We start from the raw sequence: 22837 nt of genomic DNA on the forward strand, positions 1-22837 counted from the left end.
ACCCTTATTTTTTTTTAAATTTTGTATGGAAATCAAATCTTATTATCACAATTGTCTCTAATGTGTTAAAAGCAAATGAGTCACTGTTTAAACAGCACGGTTGACATTTCTATTAAATGCTAGTCCTGCTGTTTAAACATATCTGGATATCAGGGCAGAATATCTGGGTGTGGGTAGCAGCTGCTTACATTATCCGGATAATAGGGGGGAAAAGGGAGGGGAAGGGGATGGGATTTGATATACTGCTTTTCTGTGGGTACAAAAAGTGGTTTACATACTATATAATAACTTTCAGCACCACTGTCCGGATAACTTAGGACTGCGTATCAGTGACTCCTGGCTGTGCCCTCACACAGCCCCGACCCTAGCTGGAAAGCACTGAGTCAATCTGCAATGATTTTCAGCAGCATTAGCTGTGTGTAGATGCTGAAAATCTGTGGATGGTCCTGGGTAGTGGGTAATGTTCTTGGAATATCGGGCCCAATATTTGCCACCATTCTGATGCACTGCCGCAATCAGGACTGGCCCATGGTTAATGTACCATTGCCAGGACTGGTCACTCTGTGATCTGTGCACAGCTGCCAACACTGGTCACTCTGTGCACAGCTGCCTGGACTGGTCACTCTGTGCACAGCTGCCAGGACTGGTCACTCTGTGCACCGCTGTCTTCTCCAGGCAAATGTGGACAGTGTACTATGACCATAAAAAATACTTGTTTTGTGTTCTCTGTGATTTTTGGTTATCTGAGGTTTTATAAGCACACAAACTAAAGATATTTCTTCTTTTGTAGTTTTTCATCGTTTTGCTGCTAATTCTCTTGGCCGAATTGATTTTGTTCATCTTATTCTTTGTTTACATGGATAAGGTAAGAGAGAGACTGTCTGTCATTTTTATAACTTTGTAGTTTAAAATGTTTATATTTTCTTTCAAGAAAGAGGACTGTCCTTAGTCTTCCATCTCAAGCTAGTGCTGTGTCAATGATTGTCATAATCATGTAGCTGTCCGTGGTACTGGCGGCACACACACACACACACACACACACATTATATATATTTATTTATTTATATTTATTTATTTGTGTGAATTTTAATTTGCAGATTACAATAAAAACACAAAACATAGAATTCATTAAAAATATAAAATATAGAAACTAAAACATACAAACAATTAACAAAACAAAAGAAGTATAAAAACAGTTAAAACATACCAACAGATAACTGGACAAACAACATACCATCAATACCTAATAATCTATCAAACAAAAGGTGTATAAAGCAACCAGCTCATACCACCAATAAATCACCAAATTACTGGACAAACTACATACCATCAGTACCTAATATGGCCGCTAAACTCACTTTAAAAATTGGCGGATATCCAGTTACATTGTGCAATATAACCGGCTAGCCGCTAAGTGGGGATAGTCAGTTATCCCCCACTGAATATCAGCAGATAGCCAGTTAAGTGCTATTAATCAGTCAGGAGCCATTCTGGATGGTTAAATAGCGCTGAATATTTTTTTGGGGGGGGGGGAGTTAGAATTTATTATTTGGATTTTATTCGGATAGTGACTTCCAACTTTCCGAGTTTCCTTTTCTTGCCCTCCCCCAACTGCTTTTTTTTCCTAATTAAAGGGGTTAGTTTTTAATATATTCTGTCATAAGCAAATTTTCTTAACTATTACATTTGAATATGTGATATTTTCTTTTCTGATATTTATATATTTCTACTGATAGAATGCAGTTTCTGTTTTCAAGTTTTGTACTTGTGGTAATATTGTAAATTCAAATAAAAACAAAAAATGTATGAAATATTAATAAGAAATCTTACAAACGAGATACATACAACTACATACATCAGACAGCAACATCCTTTGCATTTATTTATCTGCTTATACTTAAAAGCCTTAGAAATAAATTCAAATCAAGAATCAAAACACTCATTCTGCACCTGGACTAGCTTGCTACCCGAGGCGTAGCCAGGTGGAGTGCCAGGGGAGCGACCGTTCCACCAAATGGACTTTTGATGATGCCAACACCTGTTTTTTAGCAGTCCATCACGCCTATGTAGTGCGTGCATGTGCCTAAGCTGTCCATTCTCCGCTCCCTTTGGTGTCAGAACCTGGCTACACTTCTGCTTGCTACACTCACTGTAACTTAGACCAGTTCCTTATGTCTTGATTAACTGTACAAAGAACTTACCTTTACTTTAGTCATCCATTTATTTATTCCAACTGACTCTGTACCACCCATCCTGTCCCCATCTATATATCTGCACTTGGCCCCTCAGCTATATGGTAAGCTGTATTGTAGAAAAGCATTAGTATCATATCTAGGTTATTTGAATGCTCTAATTGTGTACTTATTAGATACTCTATCGCTATTATGCTTGCATCATATTATATCTCTGTTATTTGAATCTCAGTGCTTTCAAATGCATATATTTTTTATTCTGTTTCATGGTCGTCCAATTATTAGGTTTCAATTTGCTGTTTTCAAGTTTTCCTCTTTCATTCTGTCTATGTCTGTAACATCAAACTTAAAATTGTAACATGAACAAGTAAACTGTGCCTACTATACACTACCTTGGGTGAATCTCTTCATAAAGTCGGTTAATAAATCCCAATAAATAAATACATAAATAAAATATATAGCGAATAAAGTGAAATACAAGAGAATACAGTGTAAGTCAAAGAATAATAACATATTTGTGTTTGATATTTATTATGTTATACCGTATTATTATCTGGATTTAATTTTCTACTTGATTTATTTGGGGATTGCTGTTTTACTTACCCCCTCCCCCCCCCCTTTGCCATGCGCTAATGCCGACACAGCCCACTCACTGTGCCCTTGCTGTGTCCTGGCACTGTCCAAATAATTCCTCTGAACGCTGGCGAATAGGTCATTTACCTGGTGCTACACAGACAAGAGCTAAATGTCCAGTTCTAGGGTTTGAATTTTGTACAGAAACCAGCAGAATTCAACTCCTACCGGATTTCCTCTGGTAAGATATTCGCATTGAGGGAAATAACAGTGGAACAGGTCCCCCCCTCCCCCCCTCCCCCCCCCCGCCTTATTTGTTTTTGTGAAATCACCTTGAAAGAAGAAATTGCCATCAATACACCTTGATTTGAACATAACGTTCTAAGAGGGGGGGGCCCCATTTCAGACTATTTTTAAGATAACACGGGCTGTTCCCCGACACAGGGCTTTAAACAGTATTGTTCAAAGTGTTTAAGTAAAAGTAAAAATAGAATGAAGAATACACTTAATTGAAGGTAAAAAAGTTATTATCCCGTTTAATACTTTGTGAGTAAAAGTACCTTGACTGCAGTGATTGCAACTCCTGTTAACATTTTTATCCCAACAGCTTTATTGTTCTACAATTTAATCCATTTGTTCGCTTTTAGTAGACTGACTTTCATTCTTGTGGGTGCGCTTGTGACTCATTATAAAATCTGCACAGCTATAAAGGTGTTAAACAGCTGCCCTGGAAGGAAGTGGACAGTCACCCTAATGTAAAACTTTCCATGGCATAAGCAGCAGCCTGTTGTGGTAGAGACATATGTCCTTTCACCAAGAATTGCAGCCAGGTTCAGCTTCATCTCCGCTTCAAAGTGACTGAGCTCATCAGTTTGACCGGAGACCAGTAACCAATTGAATCAACACAGGCAATTGACAGCAAAACTTAAGATCAGATGATCCACTGTTTGCATGACAAGGTTTGCATTAGCAAAATCTTGTTCTGGTTTTTGCTGCTTCATTCAATTTACCAAGAAATTGCTATTTATTTATTATTCATTCATTCATGACATTTATACCCCACATTAGGTCAATGTTCAATTTCCGCTTTTACTTTTCACTGCAAGCATCAGATGTAATCTAGTAAAAATTGTTGAAATTATTACTTCAGTAAAAGTAACAGATACTTTCTGTAATTTCTTGAAAGTAAATGTGACAAAAATTTAACTTAAACTACTTAGGGCCCTGTTTACATAGGGATATTAAGAGCACCTACATGGTTAGCGCTTTTGTAAACAGCGCCCTTAATTTTTACTTAGTTACCATACAACGCTGTATTTTAACTGTGCTTGAGCTTTACCAAAAGTTAATGTAACTTACTTAAGAAAGTTGATGAGGAAAGGTTTAAGAAGTTAGGGCTCTTCAGCTTGGAAAAGAGATGGCTCGGTGGAGATATGATTGAAATCTACAAAATCCCGAGTGAGATAGAACAGGTAAACATGAATAGATTGTTTACTCTTCTGAAAAGTACAAAGACTATGGGACACTCCATGAAGTTATTTCTTCACTCACTGAATAGTTAAGCTCTGGAACTCATTGCTGGAGGATGTGATAACAGCAGTTAGCTTATCTGGGTTTAAAAAAAAGATTTGGACAAGTTCTTTGAGGAACACTCCATAATCTGCTAGGGAAACCACTACTTATTATTGGGGTTGGTATCAAGGAATCTTGCTACTCTTTCTGCCAGGTACTTGTGACCTGGATTGGCCACTGTTGGCAGTAGGATACTGGGATAGATAGAGCATTGGTCTGACTTAGTGTGGCTATTCTTATGTTCTAGGTTCATCTCAGAAGCCTAAACCCCACTCGTACCACTGAATTGGATCATTTCCAATGTATATATTAGCCTTGTTGAGAGAGCAATGAACAATCTTTACCAACAGTCCAAATGAGTGGTGACCAATATCACCTACATGAGATAAAAAGAGAACATTCCTCTGTGTTCCTGCCCCACCCCCTTCCACTGGCAGAGGGCCAAGTCCCTCTCATAGCAAAGGAAATCAATGAATTTAAACAAGAAAGCAAGTAGAAAGTTGTGACATCCTTTCCTTTCTGTCTTTACTATAAATAGTGTCTGCGGGACAAGTGAAATGGCTGGGATAAAGGTGTTCCTCCTCTTTGTTCCTTACTACAGGTGAATGAAAGTGCCAAGAGGGACTTGAAAGAAGGACTTCTTCTGTACAACTCAGAGAACAACGTGGGACTGAAAAACGCCTGGAACATTATTCAAGCTGAGGTAGGTTCCTCTCCTTGGTATCTACAATGAAGAACATCAATAAACCTATGACAGGGTCGTAAAACCGTAATCAGAGGAGCAGATGTCACTCTGCCACTATGTCCTTCTATATATTTAGAGCTGTGGGGTGATTTCTCTCCCCTTCCATATATGTAGGTATAGTATTTTTCTGTTCCTGGAAGGCTCACAATTATAATTCTGAGCCTTCCAGAGACAGAAAAATAATAATTCTGAGCCTTCCAGAATATCTAAATATGTGACAAGCACCTGCAAGTATTGAGGTGGTGTACATTTGGGTACAGCAGGTATTTTTCAGGTACTGGAGGGATCACATTTACAAAAAAAGTTATAGTGGAGTTTGCGTCTGTGCCCCTTGGTTTGCAGTCCACTGCTGTAACCACTAGGGTACTCCTCTGTTCTGAAGAGACATCTGTGTGGCCATATTTTTGAAAATGATGCCGACAGATGTTCATATTCCTGGTTTTTTGTCATTCAAAAGTTGGGGCATTTCACTTTGGAAAATGGCTATTCATTTTGTACGTTTTTGTGCAAAAACGTCAATTTCTCAGCCATAATTGAACAGGAAATCTAAACGTACTGGGTCAGACCAACGGTCCATCTAGCCCAGTATCCTGCTTCCAACAGTGGTCAATCCAGTTCACAAGTACCTGGCAGAAACTCAAGTAGTATCATCATTCCATGCTACCAATCCCAAGTCAAGCAGAGGCTTCCCTGTGTCTGTCTCAATAGAAGACTATGGACTTTTCTTCCAGGAGGTTGTCCAAACCATTTTTAAATCCAGATATGGTAACTGCTTTTACCACATCCTTTGGCAATGAGTTCCAGAGTTTAACTATTTCTTGAGTGAAAAAATATTTCCTCCTATTTGTTTTTAAAGTATTTTCATGTAACTTCATTGAATGTCCCCTAGTCTTTGTACTTCTTGAAAGAGTAAAAAATCGATCCACTTCTACTCATTCTACACCACTGAAGATTTTATGGACCTCTATCATATCCCCTCCTCAGCCATCTCTTTTCCAAGCAGGCTTATTTTCGAAAGAGAAGGGCGCCCATCTTTCGACACAAATCGTAAGATGGGCGTCCTTTTCACAGGGTCACCCAAATCACCATAATCGAAAGCCAATTTTGGGCGTCCTCAACTGCTTTCCGTCGGGGGATCATCAAAATTGACGGGGGCATGTTGGAAGCATAGGGAAGGCAGGACTGGAGCATGCCTAACACATAGGCGTCCTCAACCGATAATGGAAAAAAGGGCGTCCCAGATGAGCACTTGGCTGACTTTACTTGCTCCATTTTTTTCTTATGACCAAGCCTCAAAAATGTGCCTGAACTGACCAGATGACCACTGCAGAGAATCAGAGATGACCTCCCTTTACTCCCCCAGTGGTCACTAACCTCCTCCCTCCCTAAAAAAAACAAGTTTAAAAATATTTTTTGTCAGCCTCAGATATCATACCCAGCTCCATGACAGCAGTATGTTGGTCCCTGGAGCAGTTTTAGTGGGTGCAGTGCACTTCAGACAGTTGGACCCGGGCCCATCCCCCCCCCACCTGTTACACTTGTGCTGGTAAATGTGAGCTCTCCAAAACACACCAGAAACCCACTGTACCCACATGTAGGTGCCCCCCTTCATCCCTAAGGGCTATGGTAGTGGTGTACAATTGTGGGGAGTGGGTTTTGGGGGGCTCAGCACACAAGGTAAGGGAGCTATGCACCTGGGAGCTTTTTCTGAAGTCCACCGCAGTGTCCCCTAGGGTGCCTGGTTTGTGTCCTGGCATGTGAGGGGGACCACTGCACTACGAATGCTGGCTCCTCCCATGACCAAATGGCTTGGATTAGGTCATTTCTGAGATGGGCGCCCTTGGTTTCCATTATCGCCGAAAATTGGGAATGACCATCTCTAAGATCGACCTAAATGTTGAGATTTGGCTGTCCCCGACCATATTATCGAAACAGCAGATGGCCGCCCATCTTGTTTCGATAATACAGGTGTCCCTGCCCCTTTGCGGGGACATCCTACGAGGATGTCCTCAGGAAAACTTGGGCGCCCCGTTCGATTATGCCCCTCCACATCTTTTTTGAGATTTGGCGACCAGAATTGAACGCAATACTCAAGGTGTGGTTGCACTATGGAGCGATGCAGAGACATTATAGTATTCTTTGTCTTATTTACTATACCTTTCCTAATAATTCCTAACATCCTGTTTGTTTTTTGGCCGCCACCACACACTAGGCAGCAGATTTCAGCATATTGTCTACAATGACACCTAGATCTTTTTCTTGAGTGCTGACTCCCAAGGTGGATTCTAGCGTCAGGTAACAATGATTTGGATTATTCTTCCCAATGTGCAGTGCTTTGCATTTGTCCACATTATATTTCATCTGCTATTTGGATGCCCAGTCTTCACATTAATCCACAGAATAATCTACGGTGCGGTACAAGAATACATGCTTGAATTGGTTGATTTACCACCTAGAAACAGAACCAGTTCATCGCGATCTTATCTGAACTTACATTACCCAAACTGCAATGGCTTAAAGTATAAATCAATTTACGCCTCAGACTTCACTTACATTGGCACTCAACTGTGGAACGCCTTACCCAAATTAACAAAAACTACCCAGAACTACCTAAACTTTAAGAAATCATTGAAAACAGTATTGTTCAAGAAGGCTTACTCCCCAGGTTCAACATAGTGGAGGAGTGGCCTAGTGGTTAGGGTGGTGGACTTTGGTCCTGAGGAACTGAGTTTGATTCCCACGTCAGGCACAGGCAGCTCCTTGTGACTCTGGGCAAGTCACTTAACTCTCCATTGCCCCAGGTATAAATAAGTACTTGTATACAGTATGTAAGCCACATTGAGCCTGCCATGAGTTGGAAAGCACGGGGTACAAATGTAACAAAAAATAATCAGAATTATCCCTTACTATTATAAGATCCAATAGACTCTAATTACATCTTATCTTTCATATTTACTACTGATTAATTGTTATTCATATCCTACTTCAATACCCATCACTGTTTAACTGTTATTTTTTTATTCTGCTAAATTTGAAAAATTGTACTTCTTGCATTGTAACTTACTACAATATTCTTGTAAGCCACTTTGAACCTGCTATCAGTGGGAAAAGGTGGGATACAAATGTGATAAATAATTAAGATCTTCCTTCAATGTTTCACAGTCAACATGTGTTTTAACAACCTTGAATCATTTTGTGTCATCTGAAAATGTAATCACCTCACTTGTTGTTCTGATTTCCAGATCATTTATAAATGTGTTAAATAGCACCGGTCCCAGTACCGATCCCTTCGGCACTCCATTATTCACCCTCCTCCATTGAAAAAAAATGGCCATTTAACCCTACCCTCTTTTTCTGTCCAATAACCAATTCCTAATCCACAACAGAAATTTGCCTCCTATCCCATGACTCTTCTCAGGAGTCTCTCATGAAGAACTTTGTCAAAAGCTTTCTGAAAATCTAGATACACTACATCAACCGGCTCACCATTATCCACATGTTTATTTATGCCTTCAAAGAAATCGGTGAAACAAGACTTCCCTTAGCTGAACCCATGTTGACTCTGTCCCATTAAATCATGTTTGCCTGCGTGTTCCATAATTTTATTCTTTATAATAGTTTTTACTATTTTGTCCTGCTCTGAAGTCAGGCTTACCGGTCGGTAATTTCCGGATCATCCCTGGAACCTTTTTGAAAATTGGCATTAGATTAGCCACCTTCCAATTTTCAGGTCCTATGGATGATTTTAACAACGGTTTACAGATCACTAACAACAGATCAGCAATTTCATGTTTGAGTTCTTTCAGTACCCTAGGGTGCATGCCATCTAGTCCAGGCGATTTTCTGCTCTTTAATTTGTTGATTTGGCTCAATACATCTTCCAGGTTCACTGAGGTTTCTTTCAGTTCCTCCGCATCATCACCATTGAAAACCAGATGGTATAGGTAGATCTCTTACATCTTCTTCCATAAAAACCAGTCTCTCCGCTATGGCCTTGTCCTCCCTGAGTGCCCCTTGTGCTCCTTCATTATCTAATGGTACCTCAGATTCCCTCACAGACTTTCTACTTCTGATGTACCTTAAAAAAAATTGTTACTGTGAGTTTTTGCCTCTGCAGCAAGTTTCTCTTCATATTATCTTTTAGCCTTCTTTATCAATACTTTGCATCTAGTTTGACGCTTCTTATGTTGCTTCTTATTTTCTTCATTCGGGTCCTTTTTCCATTCTTTGAAGGATGTTCTTTTGGCTCTAATAGCCTCTTCCACTTCACATTTTACCATGCTGGCTGTCATTTGCTCTTCTTTATACCTTTTGTTAATATGTGGAATACATCTGGTCTGACTTCCAAGATGGTATTTTTAAACAACGTCTGTCACGGAATGCCTAGCACCCACCTGGGGCTAACCCCACGGCCACCTGGAGGGTCTATCCTCAGCACTGCTCAGGCCCGTCTGTACCTGGGCATATGCTCTATACTAGTCAACCCTCCATGTACTAGGTTCCACTTGCCACTGGGCGAGTCTCCCACCAGTTATTCCCCAGTAATTTCTAGGTCACTGGGGCCATGCTTTCAGGGGTCCCACAGTTCATGGAAAGCGCTCACAGACCCAACACACAAATCACTAGGATTCGTAGTCAGTCCAGATAAGCAGAGTCAATAAACTAGAACAAAGGTTTATTGTCATAAAACATAAAAACAGATGGAACAAAAACAGCACACCATAATAGGTAACTGAACATGGATCAATATTAAAATTGTCTAAACATATAATCACTACCTGGATAGTGCCTGGGGAGTACAGGAAATATAGCTGCTCACAAGTTACAGAATATAACTGCTCACAGGGTCTCAGTGATGAGATCTTTTTCTCTCCTTTCCCTGGCTGAGACTGGGGGAAAAGTACATCCTGGCTGAATTTGAGCTTCTGGGCCAATCAGAGATAAGAACAACATTTTTTAGTAGCTGGCTACATCACTGAGGGTTTCTTCCTCTCTGTGTTAAAGAAGGAACAGTAAATATTTTTCTGTAACAGCTTTAAATGTAAACATGCACCACCTGCTGGCCAAACTAGAGAAATACCCTTCTTATAATTCATATGCTGGAAAGTTCACCATTTCACCACAACGTCCATGCCTGATTTAAAGTCCTAACCCTCATGGCCAATTTTTTTAGCTTCTTTTTAACAATTTTTCTCATTTTTTACAGAGTTGCCCTTTTTGAAAATTAAATGCTGCAACAGTAGATTTTCTTTGTGACTTCACTCCAGATATTAGCTCAAATTTGATCATGTTAGGATCACTGTTTCCCAGCGGATCCAACACCATTACCTCTCATAACATGCTCTTCATTCCACTAAGGACTAGATCTAAAATATCTCCCCTTCTTGTCGGTTCCTGGACCAGTTGCTCCAAGAAGCACTCATTTATTGCATGTAAGAATTTTAACTCCCTACTGCTCCCTGATGTAACATTTATCCAGTCAATATTGGGGTAATTTAAAGCACTCATTATTATAATGTTGCCCAATTTGCCAGCTTTCCTAATTTCTGTAAACATTTGTTCATCTGTTTGTTCATTCTGACCTGGCAGACGGTAGTACAACCCTACCAGTATATGCCTTCCCTTCACACGTGGAATTTACTACTACTACTTAACACTTCTAAAGCACTACAAGGGTTACGCAGCGCTGTACAGTTTAACAAAGAAGGACAGTCCCTGCTCAAAGGAGCTTACAATCTAATGGACAAAATGTGCGGCCAATCAAATTGGGGCAGTCTAAATTTCCTGAATAGAGGTAAAATGGTTAGGTGCCGAAGGCGACATTGAAGAGGTGGGCTTTGAGCAAGGATTTGAAGATGGGCAGGGAGGGGGCTTGGCGTATGGGCTCAGGAAGTTTATTCCAAGCATAGAGACAGGTGAGGCAGAAAGGGCGGAGCCTGGAGTTGGCGGTGGTGGAGAAGGGTACAGAGAGGAGGGATTTGTCCTGTGAGTGGAGGTTTCGGGTAGGAGCGTAAGGGGAGATAAGGGTAGAGAGGTAATGAGGGGCTGCAGATTGAGTGCATTTGTAGGTTAGTAGGAGAAGCTTGAACTGTATGCAGTACCTGATCGGAAGCCAGTGAAATGACTTGAGGAGAGGGGTGATATGAGCATATCGGTCCATGCGGAAGATAAGGCGTGCGGCAGAGTTTTGAACGGATTGAAGGGGGGATAGATGGCTAAGTGGGAGGCCAGCGAGGTGTAGGTTGCAGTAGTCAAGGTGAGAGGTAATGAGAGAGTGGCCGAGAGTTCGGGTGGTGTGCTCAGAGAGGAAAGGGCGAATTTTGCTAATGTTATAGAGAATGAAGCGACAGGTCTTGGTTATCTGCTGGATATGCGCAGAGAAGGAGAGGGAGGAGTCGAAATGACTCCGAAGTTGCGTGCAGATGAGACGGGGAGGATGAGGGTGCCATTGACTGAGATAGAGAGTGGAGAGAGAGGAGAAGTGGGTTTGGGTGGAAAGACAATAAGCTCTGTCTTGGCCATGTTCAGTTTCAGGTGGCGGTTGGACATCCAGGCAGCAATGTTGGATAAGCAGGCCGATACTTTGGCCTGGGTTTCCGCAGTGATGTCTGGTGTGGAGAGATAAAGCTGGGTGTTGTCAGCATAATGATGATATTGGAAACCATGAGATAAGATAAGCGAGCCCAGGGAAGAGGTGTAGAGTGAAAAAAAGAAGGGGTCCAAGGACAGATCCCTGAGGAACTCCAACAGAGAGCGGGATGGGGGTGGATGAAGATCCATGAGAGTGTACTCTGAAGGTACGGTGGGAGAGATAAGAGGAGAACCAGGAGAGGACAGAGCCCTGGATCCCAAATGAGGACAGTGCGGCAAGAAGTAGATTATGATTGACAGTGTCAAAAGCAGCGGATAGGTCAAGGAGGATGAGGATGGAGTAGTGGAGGATGGAGATTTGGCAAGGAGCAGGTCATTACAGACTTTAGTGAGTGCCGTTTCTGTCGAGTGTAGAGGGCGAAAACCGGATTGAAGCGGATCGAGGATGGCATGAGAGGAGAGAAAATCAAGGCAGCGGCTGTGAACAGCGCGTTCAAGTATTTTGGCGAGGAAGGGTAGGAGGGAGATAGGGCGGTAGTTGGAGGGACAGGTAGGGTCAAATGATGTTTTTTTGAGGAGTGGTGTGACTACAGCATGCTTGAAGGTGTCGAGGACAGTTGCAGTGGAGAGAGAGAGGTTGAGGATATGACAGATGGAGGGGGTGACAGTAGGAGAGATGGTGTTAAGTAAGTTGGTGGGGATGGGGTCAGAGGAACAGGTGGTGCATTTTGAGGAGGAAAGAAGGTGGGTGGTTTCCTCTTCAGTGATATTAGGAAAAGAGGAGAAGGAGTCCTGGGTTGGTTGGTTGCTATCTGTTTCATGTAGAATGTTTATTTGACTCAATTCCCTATTTATTATAATCCATCATTATAATGGGCATTATTAAGAGGTAGGAGTGGAACTCTCCAGAGTCACTGGGGGGAGGAATAGAGGTGTAAGAGGAGTTGAGATCCAGCCCAAGGGGGTGGGTTCTGGAATAATTTGCAGAAAGAAAGTGCTGCTGAGTGATGATTGATAGTTGGGGAGGCGTTAGAGTCAATAAAAGGGATTGCAGAGGGGAACACAGGGTCTTGCCAGTAGCCCTGCCGGGACCCTTGGAGGAGAAGAGGGTCCTGGAGTGGCAGAATAAAGTAAGGTTGAAACAAAGAGAATTGCTGTCTCTGGAATTTGTTTCTTTATTTAGATTTTGCTCACACCTTTTTCAGTAGTAGCTCAAGGTGAGTTACATTCAGGTACTCTGGATATTTCTCTGTCCCAGGAGGGTTCACAATCTAAGTTTGTACCTGAGGCAATGGAGGGTTAAGTGACTTGCCCAAGATCACAAGGAGCAGCAGTGGGATTTGAACTGGCCACCTCTGGATTGCAAGACTGGTGCTCTAACCACTAGGCCACTCCTCATTGCCAGAGAATGTGTTAAAGGTGTTTAGCTTAGTGGAGTTTTAAAAAGGTTTGAACAGCTTTCTAAAGGAAAAGTCCATAGACCATTATTAAAATGACTTGGGAAAATCCATTGCTTATTTCTGGGATAAGCAGCATAAAATGTGTTAAGCTTTGCTGGGATCTTGCCAGGTATTTGTGACCTGGATTGGCCACTGTTGGAAACAGGATGCTGGGCTTGATGGACCTTTGGTCTGTCCCAGTGTGGCAATACTTATGTACTTAGGAACTGAGAAAGAGTGAAGAGTTCAGGGTGGGCAAGGGGAACCGACCTGGGAGCAAGGATTCAGAGCAGGGGGTGCAGCTCTGAGAAGTGCATCACTGGAAGCAGGACAGCCAAAAGGGTCTGTGACTGAGGGAGAACTAGATTGTGATCACGTGATCAAGTTTTCCTGAGGACAACCTCGCAGGACGTCCCCGCAAAGGGGCGGGGAAACCCGTATTATCGAAACAAGATGGGCGTCCATATTTCATTTCGATAATACGGCCTGGGACGCCCAAATCTCAACATTTAGGTCGACCTTAGAGATGGGTCTTCTCCGGTTTTCGGCACTAATCGAAACCGAGGACGCCCATCTCAGAAACAACCAAATCCAAGCCATTTGGTTGTGGGAGGAGCCAGCATTCATAGTGCACTGGTCCCCCTCACATGCCAGGACACCAACCGGGCACCCTAGGAAGCACTGCAGTGGACTTCATAAATTGCTTCTAGTTGCATAGCTCCCTTACCTTGTGTGCTGAGCCCCCCAACCCCCCCCCCCCGCAACCCACTCCCCACAACTGTACAACACTACCATAGCCCTAAGGGGGGCACCTACATGTGGATACAGTGGGTTTTGTGGTGGGTTTTGAAGGGCTCACATTTACCACCACAAGTGTAACAGGTTGGGGGAGGATGGGCCTGGGTCTGCCTGCCTGAAGTGCACTGCAACCACTAAAACTGCTCCAGGGACGTGCATACAGCTGTCATGGAGCTGGGTATGACATTTGAGGCTGGCATAAAGGCTGGTAAAAAATATTTAGGGTGGGAGGGGGTTAGTGACCACTGGGGGAGTAAGGGGAGGTCATCCCCGATTCCCTCCGGTGGTCATCTGGTCAGTTCGGACACCTTTTTGAGGCTTAGTCACAAGAAAAAATGGACCAAGTAAAGTTGGCCAAGTGCTCATCAGGGACGCACTTCTTTTTTCCATTATCGGCCGAGGACGCCCATGTGTTAAGCACACCCCAGTCCTGCCTTTGCTATGCTTCCGACACGCCCCCGTGAACTTTGGTCGTCCCTGCGACGGAAAGCAGTTGAGGACGCCCAAAATCGGCTTTCGATTATGCTGATTTGGGCGACCCTGTGAGAACGCCCATCTTGCGATTTGTGTCGAAAGATGGGCGCCCTTCTCTTTCGAAAATAAGCCTGATAGTAACATAGTAAATGATGGCAGATATAGACCTGTATGGTCCATCCAGTCTGCCCAACAAGATAAATTCATGTTACATGGTATGCGATACTTTATATGTATACCCGAGCTTGATTTGTCCTTGCCATTCTCAGGGCTCAGACCATAGAAATCTGCCCATCACTGTTCTGAAGCTAACTTCGAAAGCCTTTAAAATTTACACTCCAGCCTATCTATTCAGTCATGATCAGGGCATAGACCGTAGAAGTCTGCCCAGCACTGGTTTTGCTTCCCAATTACCAGCATCGCCACCTAATCTCCGCTAAGATTCTGTGGATCCATTCCTTCTAAACAGGATTCCTTTGTGTTTATCCTATGCATGTTTGAATTCCATTACCGTTTTAATCTCCACCACCTCCCGTGGGAGGGCATTCCACATATCCACCACCCTCTCAGTGAAAAAAATACTTCCTGGCATTACTCCTGAGTCTGCCCTCCTTCAACCTCAATTCATGTCCTCTAGTTCTAATGCCTTCCCGTCTCCGAAAAAGGTTGTTTGTGGATTAACACCTTTCAAATATTTGAACGTCTGTATCATGTCACCCCTGTTTCTCCTTCCCTCCAAGGTACACATGTTCAGGTCTACAAGCCTCTCCTCATATGGTTTGCAACGCAAATCCCATACCATTTTTGTAGCTTTTCTTTGGATACACTGGAGGTACATGACGACTGGGGAGATGAGCATGGGATGTAAGACTAGACTAAGTTTATTTCTGTGATTACAGAATGAAAAACTCTGTCTCCCATCACAGCATGAGATACACTAAAGGTGCAAAGGGAGAATGAAGAATGGAAACAGGATAGGGCAGAATCCCAGAATTCCTGTGAGGAGATCGATCAAACAGTAAGCTGTGATAGTGTCAAATGCAGTGCATAGGGAGTATTGGATTCAGGCCTTAGTCATGGAAAGGTCACTAGAAGCTTTGGTAAGAGCTGTCCTAGTGAGATGGAGAAGGTGGAAACGGGATTAAAGCAAATCAAGAGGTGATAAGTGGAAGGAGAGATAGGATGGCAGTTAGCAAGGCAGGTAGGGTCCAGTGAAGGTTTGCAGAGGAGTGGTATGATCACAGCATGCTTGAAGGCAGTGGGAAGAGTTGCAGTGGACAATGACAATGAGAATACGTCAGAGGAAGGGAAGAATGGGTGGAGGCGTCAACTGGGAAGAAGTAGAGTTTGGAGCAGGAGAGATGAGCCGTTTCCTTTTCTATTACTTTACTAAAGGAAGACAATACGAGAAGAGGAAGTGGAGGAGTTGGAAGGGGTCTAGGCAGTTCTTTCTACACATTCCCAATTTCTTACTTATTTGCTGCATAAAGGCCACTAACAGGTGTATAGATTGAGTGAACCTTTGGTTTTTTTTGACCCAGTTTGACAATTGGTCTAAAGGAACTCAGTGATGTCAAAACCTCTGCTAATTATTATTTGGGCTACCTTTATACTTGTCTTTCCCCATGGGGCTGAGTATTTAATGGTTTCTGCTCCTCTCTTTAGATGCAGTGCTGTGGTGTTACGGACTATACAGACTGGTATCCTGTTCTTGGGGAAAACACTGTTCCAGATCGATGTTGTATGGAGAACTCACAGGACTGTGGACACAATTCAACTAGCTTAGTCTGGCCAATGGTAAAACAATTTGAGGGTTATTCTGTAAAGGGGCACCTATATTTAGGTGCCTATAGATTTATTTGTATTTGGCTCACACCTTTTCCAGTTGTAGGTCAAGGCAAGTTACGTTCAGGTCATTGGGTATTTCCTTTAAAGAACAGAAATGTAGCAGAACCAACTCACACCTTTATTTTAGGCAGAAGCATCAAGACCAGTCATAGAACTGGTATAACTACTCACACCTAGATTGCCAAGAAACATGTGGAATGTGCACCTTGCTCAGACTCTGCCCATGTGCATCAAGACACGTAGGCACCAGATTATAGAATACTGCGTAGACGGAATATTGGCGTTTACACATGTATGTGCAGATATGCCAGTATTCCTGGCACCTAAACATAGAATGTAGATCAACCTCCGCGGTGGAGAAACAAGATCTGCTATGAACAAAGAGGGTCAGGGAAGAAGTATAGCGTGATCAGTGGGACTCTTCCAAAAAGACCAGGGAGATGGAGTAGGGAGTATGTACTTTATTCCGTAATACAAATTGACTCAATTGAGTCAACTTGTATATACTCCTTACTCCGTCTCCCTGGTCTTTTTGGAAGAGTCCTGTTGATCAAGTAAACATAGAGCCAGTTTCTGCATCACAGGCATCCTTTCAGAACATTCTGGATTTCCACGTTTATCATGGTGGCATTTTGTGGTATCGATGCGTATCTCCTATGAGTTTTTCACGTTTTTTAGATGTCTTGGTGTGGGAAGGGGAGGAGCTCTGATAATCCAAAGTGTGTCACAGGCTCAGCATGTTTTTGATAAAACACATACATTCCAACATTCATGACTTATCTAAATGGCGTTGAGTGAGTGCGCAGGCTCTAAGGTTCTGCAGCATCAGAAGGCAAATAAGGAGCTCCACAGTGTGAACAGGTGACCCTAACACTGTTGCAGAGGACGAACGAACATTGAGCACATTACAGGAGGACACTTGTTATGCATTTGTTCAGATAACCCAGCACAGTCACTTTAATTGCTCTCGGTTTAGTGTCACTGACTTGTTTTTCATGTGTACAACAAACAAGGATATAGGGAGGAGGCAGAACAGCAAAAATTCAAGCAAAATCAATTAAAGCATTAGGAAAAAACAAAATATGAAAACAAAACCCAAAGGTAACCTTTCAACAAAACATCTGCCTCAGGTTAAGGCAAGCCAAAATTCTTTCATGATCAACATTTGGCCATTGCTTTTAGGATCCTCCTTTTGTCTCCTTTCCGTAACTCTGAATAAAATTAAAAATAGTGATTAAATGGAAGCTTCAATTCTGTTCATAGTTATCTGTTTATAAAAAGAAAACCAGGGAACTCAGAAGTGATGCGAACTTGCTACCTGAAGACAGAGGTGGCTAGTGAGAGGACCGGCCAGCAACTAATGACATCATAGCTTGGGGGAGAAGGAAGCAGCGGAAGAGTTTTGCTGTTGCATTACAACAAAGTACTGGACTAAGGGGCTCTTTTATTAAATAACATTAAACAGGAAGACACACTTAACACAAACAAGGGAAAAGTACTTGTACAAATGCATGAAAGCATTTTGTGGTAATTAGCTGGTCAGTGCGTGCTAATTGTGTGGGGTTTTTTCTTAATTTTTTCAGGCGAGGGAGTGTCTTGGGCAGGGAATGGGGGGCTGAATATTGCTCTTAACGGGCTGTTTCAGTCAGCTCCCCATACCTGTAAATTCAATACTGGACATGGTCTGGAAGTAAATTTCTACATTTAATACCAGCGCAGTAAGCAAAGTGCTGATCACCACTGGCTGAATATCGGGTCCAAAATCCTTAAAATACTGGCATGGGCTTAGCATGCAGGGAAATCCCGTGTTAGATGTCCTTTTACTAAAATAAGGATTTAGCACACTTTAAGATCCTTTCTGCACAGAGTCACCAATCACAGCGAGGAGCTGCCGATGAGGAGGGTAGTTTTAAAACAGGGACCCCTATTTCATGTTTATTTTACAATGGCAGTGTAGTTACCTATGTTCCTGTATAAGACAGGCTCTTAGAGTGATTCCCAGTAGCACACAGATTCTTTCATACAAATTTACACCTGCTCCAAAGGAATGAATGTGTGTGTGTATTATAAATAAAGAGAAGGGACTGTGTCTGTGTAATCTCTGCATATAATGTGTGCTATATAACATAAAATGGAGTTATGTGTGTGTGTAATCTATGCCTGTAATGCATGTTATATAAAATAACAAGGAGTGACTGTGTGCATCTAATCCATGCATGTAATGCATGTTACATGAAATAACAAGGAATGACTCTGCATGCTTTATAAAATGAGTGACTATGTGAGTGTAATCTATCCATGTAATGCATGTTATATAAAATAAGGAATGACTGTGTGCATGTAATCCATGCATGTAATGCGTGTTATATAAAATAACAAGGAGTGACTGTGTGCGTATAATCTACGCCTGTAATGCGTGTTATATAAAATTACAAGGAGTGACTGTGTGCGTGTAATCTACGCCTGTAATGCGTGTTATATAAAATTACAAGGAGCGACTGTGTGCGTGTAATCTACGCAGGTAATGCGTGTTATAGAAAATAACAAGGAGTGACTGTGTGCGTGTAATCTACGCCTGTAATGCGTGTTATAGAAAATAACAAAGAGCGACTGTATGCAATGTGTACTCTGCTTTCTTCTTCCTTTCAGCTACCCTATGGAATTCCCTCCCACAGTGTCTGCGCCTTGAGAAGTCATATACTCACTTTCGTACTTCCTTAAAGACATACCTCCTTCAATTAGCCTTTGAACGCTTGTGTTCCAGCAAATGGACCCTGTGGCAGGCGAGACTATCTGAGTATAGAACACTGATTATTGTCTGACTGGCTGTGAGTTGTGTTGCACTAACGAGCAGGATCTTGCTGTTTGGTGTACGATTGTCTCTGTTTGCATTGCCTGAGCTCTCAGTTTGTTTGCTCTTTTCTGTCAAATAATGGAGTTCTTTTCTTATTTCCCCTTATTGATATAATGTAAACCGCTTTGATATTTGGGAATTTGGAAGTGGTATAATAAACGATAAACGATGTACATGTAATGCTTATTATATAAAACTAGTAAAAAAGGCCCGTTTCTCCCTGTGATGAAATGGGCCCTAGCGGGCACGGGACTCCCTTCCCCTCCCCTTACGCTAGTATCCCTGGTGGTGTAGAGGTACCTGTTCACTCGGGGCAGGAAAGAAAGAGCCCCCTCTTTCCTGGCCGTAGCATTGCTGCTATCTGCCCTGCTGCATCCTGTGCGAGTCCGGCTCTCGGCGTTTCAAAATGGCCACCGAGAGTTGAAGTCTCGCAAGGCTGCTTCAACTCTCGGCAGCCATTTTGAAACGCTGAGAGGCCAACTCACAGAGGATGCATCAGGGCAGCTAGCAGCAGCGCTCCGGGCAGGAAAGCGGGGGCTCTTTCTTTCCTGCCCCGAGCAAACAGGTACCTCTAGACCACCAGGGATAGTAACGTAAGGGGAAGGGAGGTGACAGGGGGGAGGGAAGGTGATGGGGAACAGGGAAGAGGGGGCGACTGGGGGCGGGGTGCTAGTGTTAAAGGGGCGGGGCGATGGCGCAAAAGGGGCGGGGTGATGGGCACGTCCTCGGCGGCTGCGATTCGTTGGAAGGGGAGGAGTAGGGAAACACGCTACGCTTGTTTCCCTACTCCTCCCCGTTCATTCATTTGCATGGTTGTGTACATGTTCCGCCCTCGACGTCATCACGTGTGACGTGAGGGTGGGGCATGGAGACATGGTGAGTGTTCTGGCTTCACCACCATGAACTTACGAACCGGTGTCCGAGTGCCTGCAGTGACGTCAGTGTCCTCAGAACGTTGAGGGTGCGTTTTATTGTATTAGATAAGAAGGGGTGAATGTGTGTGTGTACACTCACTGCATGTAATGTGTACTTTATATTATACGCTTGGACATTGCAACTTCACCCCAGTTCTGCCTACATGTGGTCAACGTCTTACCAAGGGCTGTGTGAGGAAACAGAACAGGGTGCAAATATTGTGGTGGCAAAGCAGGAGGTACATGGGACACCAGGGGCGAGTTGCACAGGGTACAACAGGAACTCAGTGCAGTGCACATATAAATATGTACCATCTTGTTAGTGAGAGCTCACTCATCCTTATTCGTTCACACACTTTTTCAAAGGAAACATTTTCTGCATTAAAACATATTTTAAATGAAGGAACTTCTTTATAAAATGTTCTCGTAATATATACAAAATTCAAATGCTGTAACAATGTAAACCATGTCCAAATTTTAAACCTTTTTCATCATAGAAGCATTCTACATTCTGCAAAGCAAAACTGAAATGTTTCCTTTTTTTTCAGGGTTGCTACGAGAAAGTTAAGATGTGGTTTGATGACAAAAAGCATGTGCTTGGTACAGTGGGGATGTCCGTCCTTATAATGCAGGTAATGCTTTGTCTCTTACTTCTGCAAATTATACGCCTCAGGAGCCCTGCCATCAAAACTTGAATTAAGTTATTGGCTCAGAGAGATCTAATCTTTGACTAGCAGAGGGTGCTGCTGGGCAGGATTGAGGTCGTTGACAGAGCTGTGTATAGAAGGCTCTCAATACTGGACTAGTAGGTGTACTGCAGAGCAGGAATGAGGTGCATTGACAGGGCCATGTGTGCATGAGCCTCTCAGTACTGAAATAGTAGGGGTGCTGCAGAACAGAACTGAGGTACATTACACAGAAACAGAGAAAAATTAAGGCAGATAAGGACATGCAGCCTATCCAGTCTGCCCATATATATCATTTACTATCCCTTCTTCTCCCTCTGAGATCCTATTTACTTATCCCAAGTGTTGCGAACCAAGCAGTTTTCAAGCCTGTGAATTGTAATAATATTTTCATGCAGTGCATTTCTCTTCTTTGGCCAGCAGGTGATGTTTGTTCTGTGCTTTAAGGCTGTTGCAGAGAAGACTGGTTTCTTTTTAGCTTAAATGCTGAGGAAAAAGTATCCTGCCCGGGTATTGGCCAGATTCTTTCAAAAGTTAAGGCTCTGGGCTCTGATTAGCCCTGGAGTTCAAAATCCAGCCAGGAGGTACTATATTTTCCCCAGTCTCAGATAGGGAGTGCAGAGGGTAAACATCTCTGCCCTCAGACCCTGTTCAAGACCTGTGAGCAGTTATTTTCCTGAAACTCCCGAGGTAGTAACAAAGTGTTTAGATAGCTTTACTATTTATCATTATTCAATTACCTGTTATTGCTAGTTGTTTTCTCACCTGTTCTATTTTTCTGATAATAAACCCATTAGTTTATTAGTTCTGTTGTCCTGGACTGACTAAGAATCTTGGTGGTTTGTGTTTTGGGTCTGTGGGTACTTTCTAGGAACTGTGGGACCCCTGAGAGTGTCACCCCATTGTCCTTAGGAATCACTGAGGAGTAACTTGAGAGTGGGAGACTCGCCCAGAGGCAAGAGGGGCCCAGTTGGTGGGAAAAGGTTGCTAGTGTAGAGTACATGCCCAGGTGCAGGCGAGCTTGAGCACTGCTGAGGACAGACTCTCCAGGTGGCCGCAGGATTAACCCCAGGTGGATGCTAGACATTTCGTGACACCAAGCGATCTTGAATTCAGATACAGTCTTCATCTCCACTACCTCCACCAGACTGTAGATGCAAGGAAAAAATACAATTTAAAGTGTCTATATACAAATGCTGGAAGCCTAAAGATGGGAGAGTTAGAGTATATAGCACTAAATGATGAGATAGATATAATAGGCATCTCAGAGACCTGGTGGAAGGAAGAAAATCAATGGGACATTGTGTTAACAGGGTACAAATTATATTGCAATGATAGAGTGGATAGGGAGAGGAATGGCCAGTAGAAAAAAAGGAGGTGATGATGCCCCTGTATAAGACTCTGGCCAGATCTCATTTAGAATATTGTGTACAATTCTGGAGACGGCACCTTCAAAAAGATATAAACATGAAGGAGTTGGTCTAGAGGGTGGCTACTAAAATAGTCAGTGATCTTTTTTTATAAAGAAGTACATGGGGACAGACTTAAAGATCTCAATATGTTTAGTTTGGAAGAAAGGCAAGAGAGGAGAGATATGATAGAGACATTTAAATACTTCTGTGGCATAAATTCACAGGAGGCTCTTTCAATTTAAAGGAAATTGTGGAATAAGGGGGAATAGGATGAAAGTGAAAAGAGATGGATTGGAGGAATGTTGAACAAAAGGTGGAAGCCTGGTATAATGTGCCTGGACTTTAGTTTCCTTCAACCCAAGGGATCTCAACACAGCTTTACAGTGATCCCAAGCAGCAGCTATCTAAGTTGGAAAATGAATAAAGGCCATGTAGATACAGTGGGGGAAATAAGTATTTGATCCCTTGCTGATTTTGTAAGTTTGCCCACTGACAAAGACATGAGCAGCCCATAATTGAAGGGTAGGTTATTGGTAACAGTGAGAGATAGCACATCACAAATTAAATCCGGAAAATCACATTGTGGAAAGTATATGAATTTATTTGCATTCTGCAGAGGGAAATAAGTATTTGATCCCCCACCAACCAGTAAGAGATCTGGCCCCTACAGACCAGGTAGATGCTCCAAATCAACTCGTTACCTGCATGACAGACAGCTGTCGGCAATGGTCACCTGTAT

General features: G+C 42.7%; 1 protein-coding gene across 1 annotated transcript in view; it reads left to right on the top strand.

Moving 5' to 3' along the window:
- The window catches only part of TSPAN9 (tetraspanin 9), a 73177-nt gene that overhangs the window by 47183 nt on the left and 3157 nt on the right, over nucleotides 1-22837 (top strand). The window contains 4 exon segments of the mRNA XM_030215006.1: nucleotides 791-865; nucleotides 4939-5040; nucleotides 16050-16181; nucleotides 20549-20632. Of these exon segments, the coding sequence (XP_030070866.1) occupies nucleotides 791-865; nucleotides 4939-5040; nucleotides 16050-16181; nucleotides 20549-20632 (393 nt within the window).

This window comes from Microcaecilia unicolor, chromosome 9 (assembly GCF_901765095.1).
Source record: "Microcaecilia unicolor chromosome 9, aMicUni1.1, whole genome shotgun sequence".
NCBI classification, from domain to species: domain Eukaryota; kingdom Metazoa; phylum Chordata; class Amphibia; order Gymnophiona; family Siphonopidae; genus Microcaecilia; species Microcaecilia unicolor.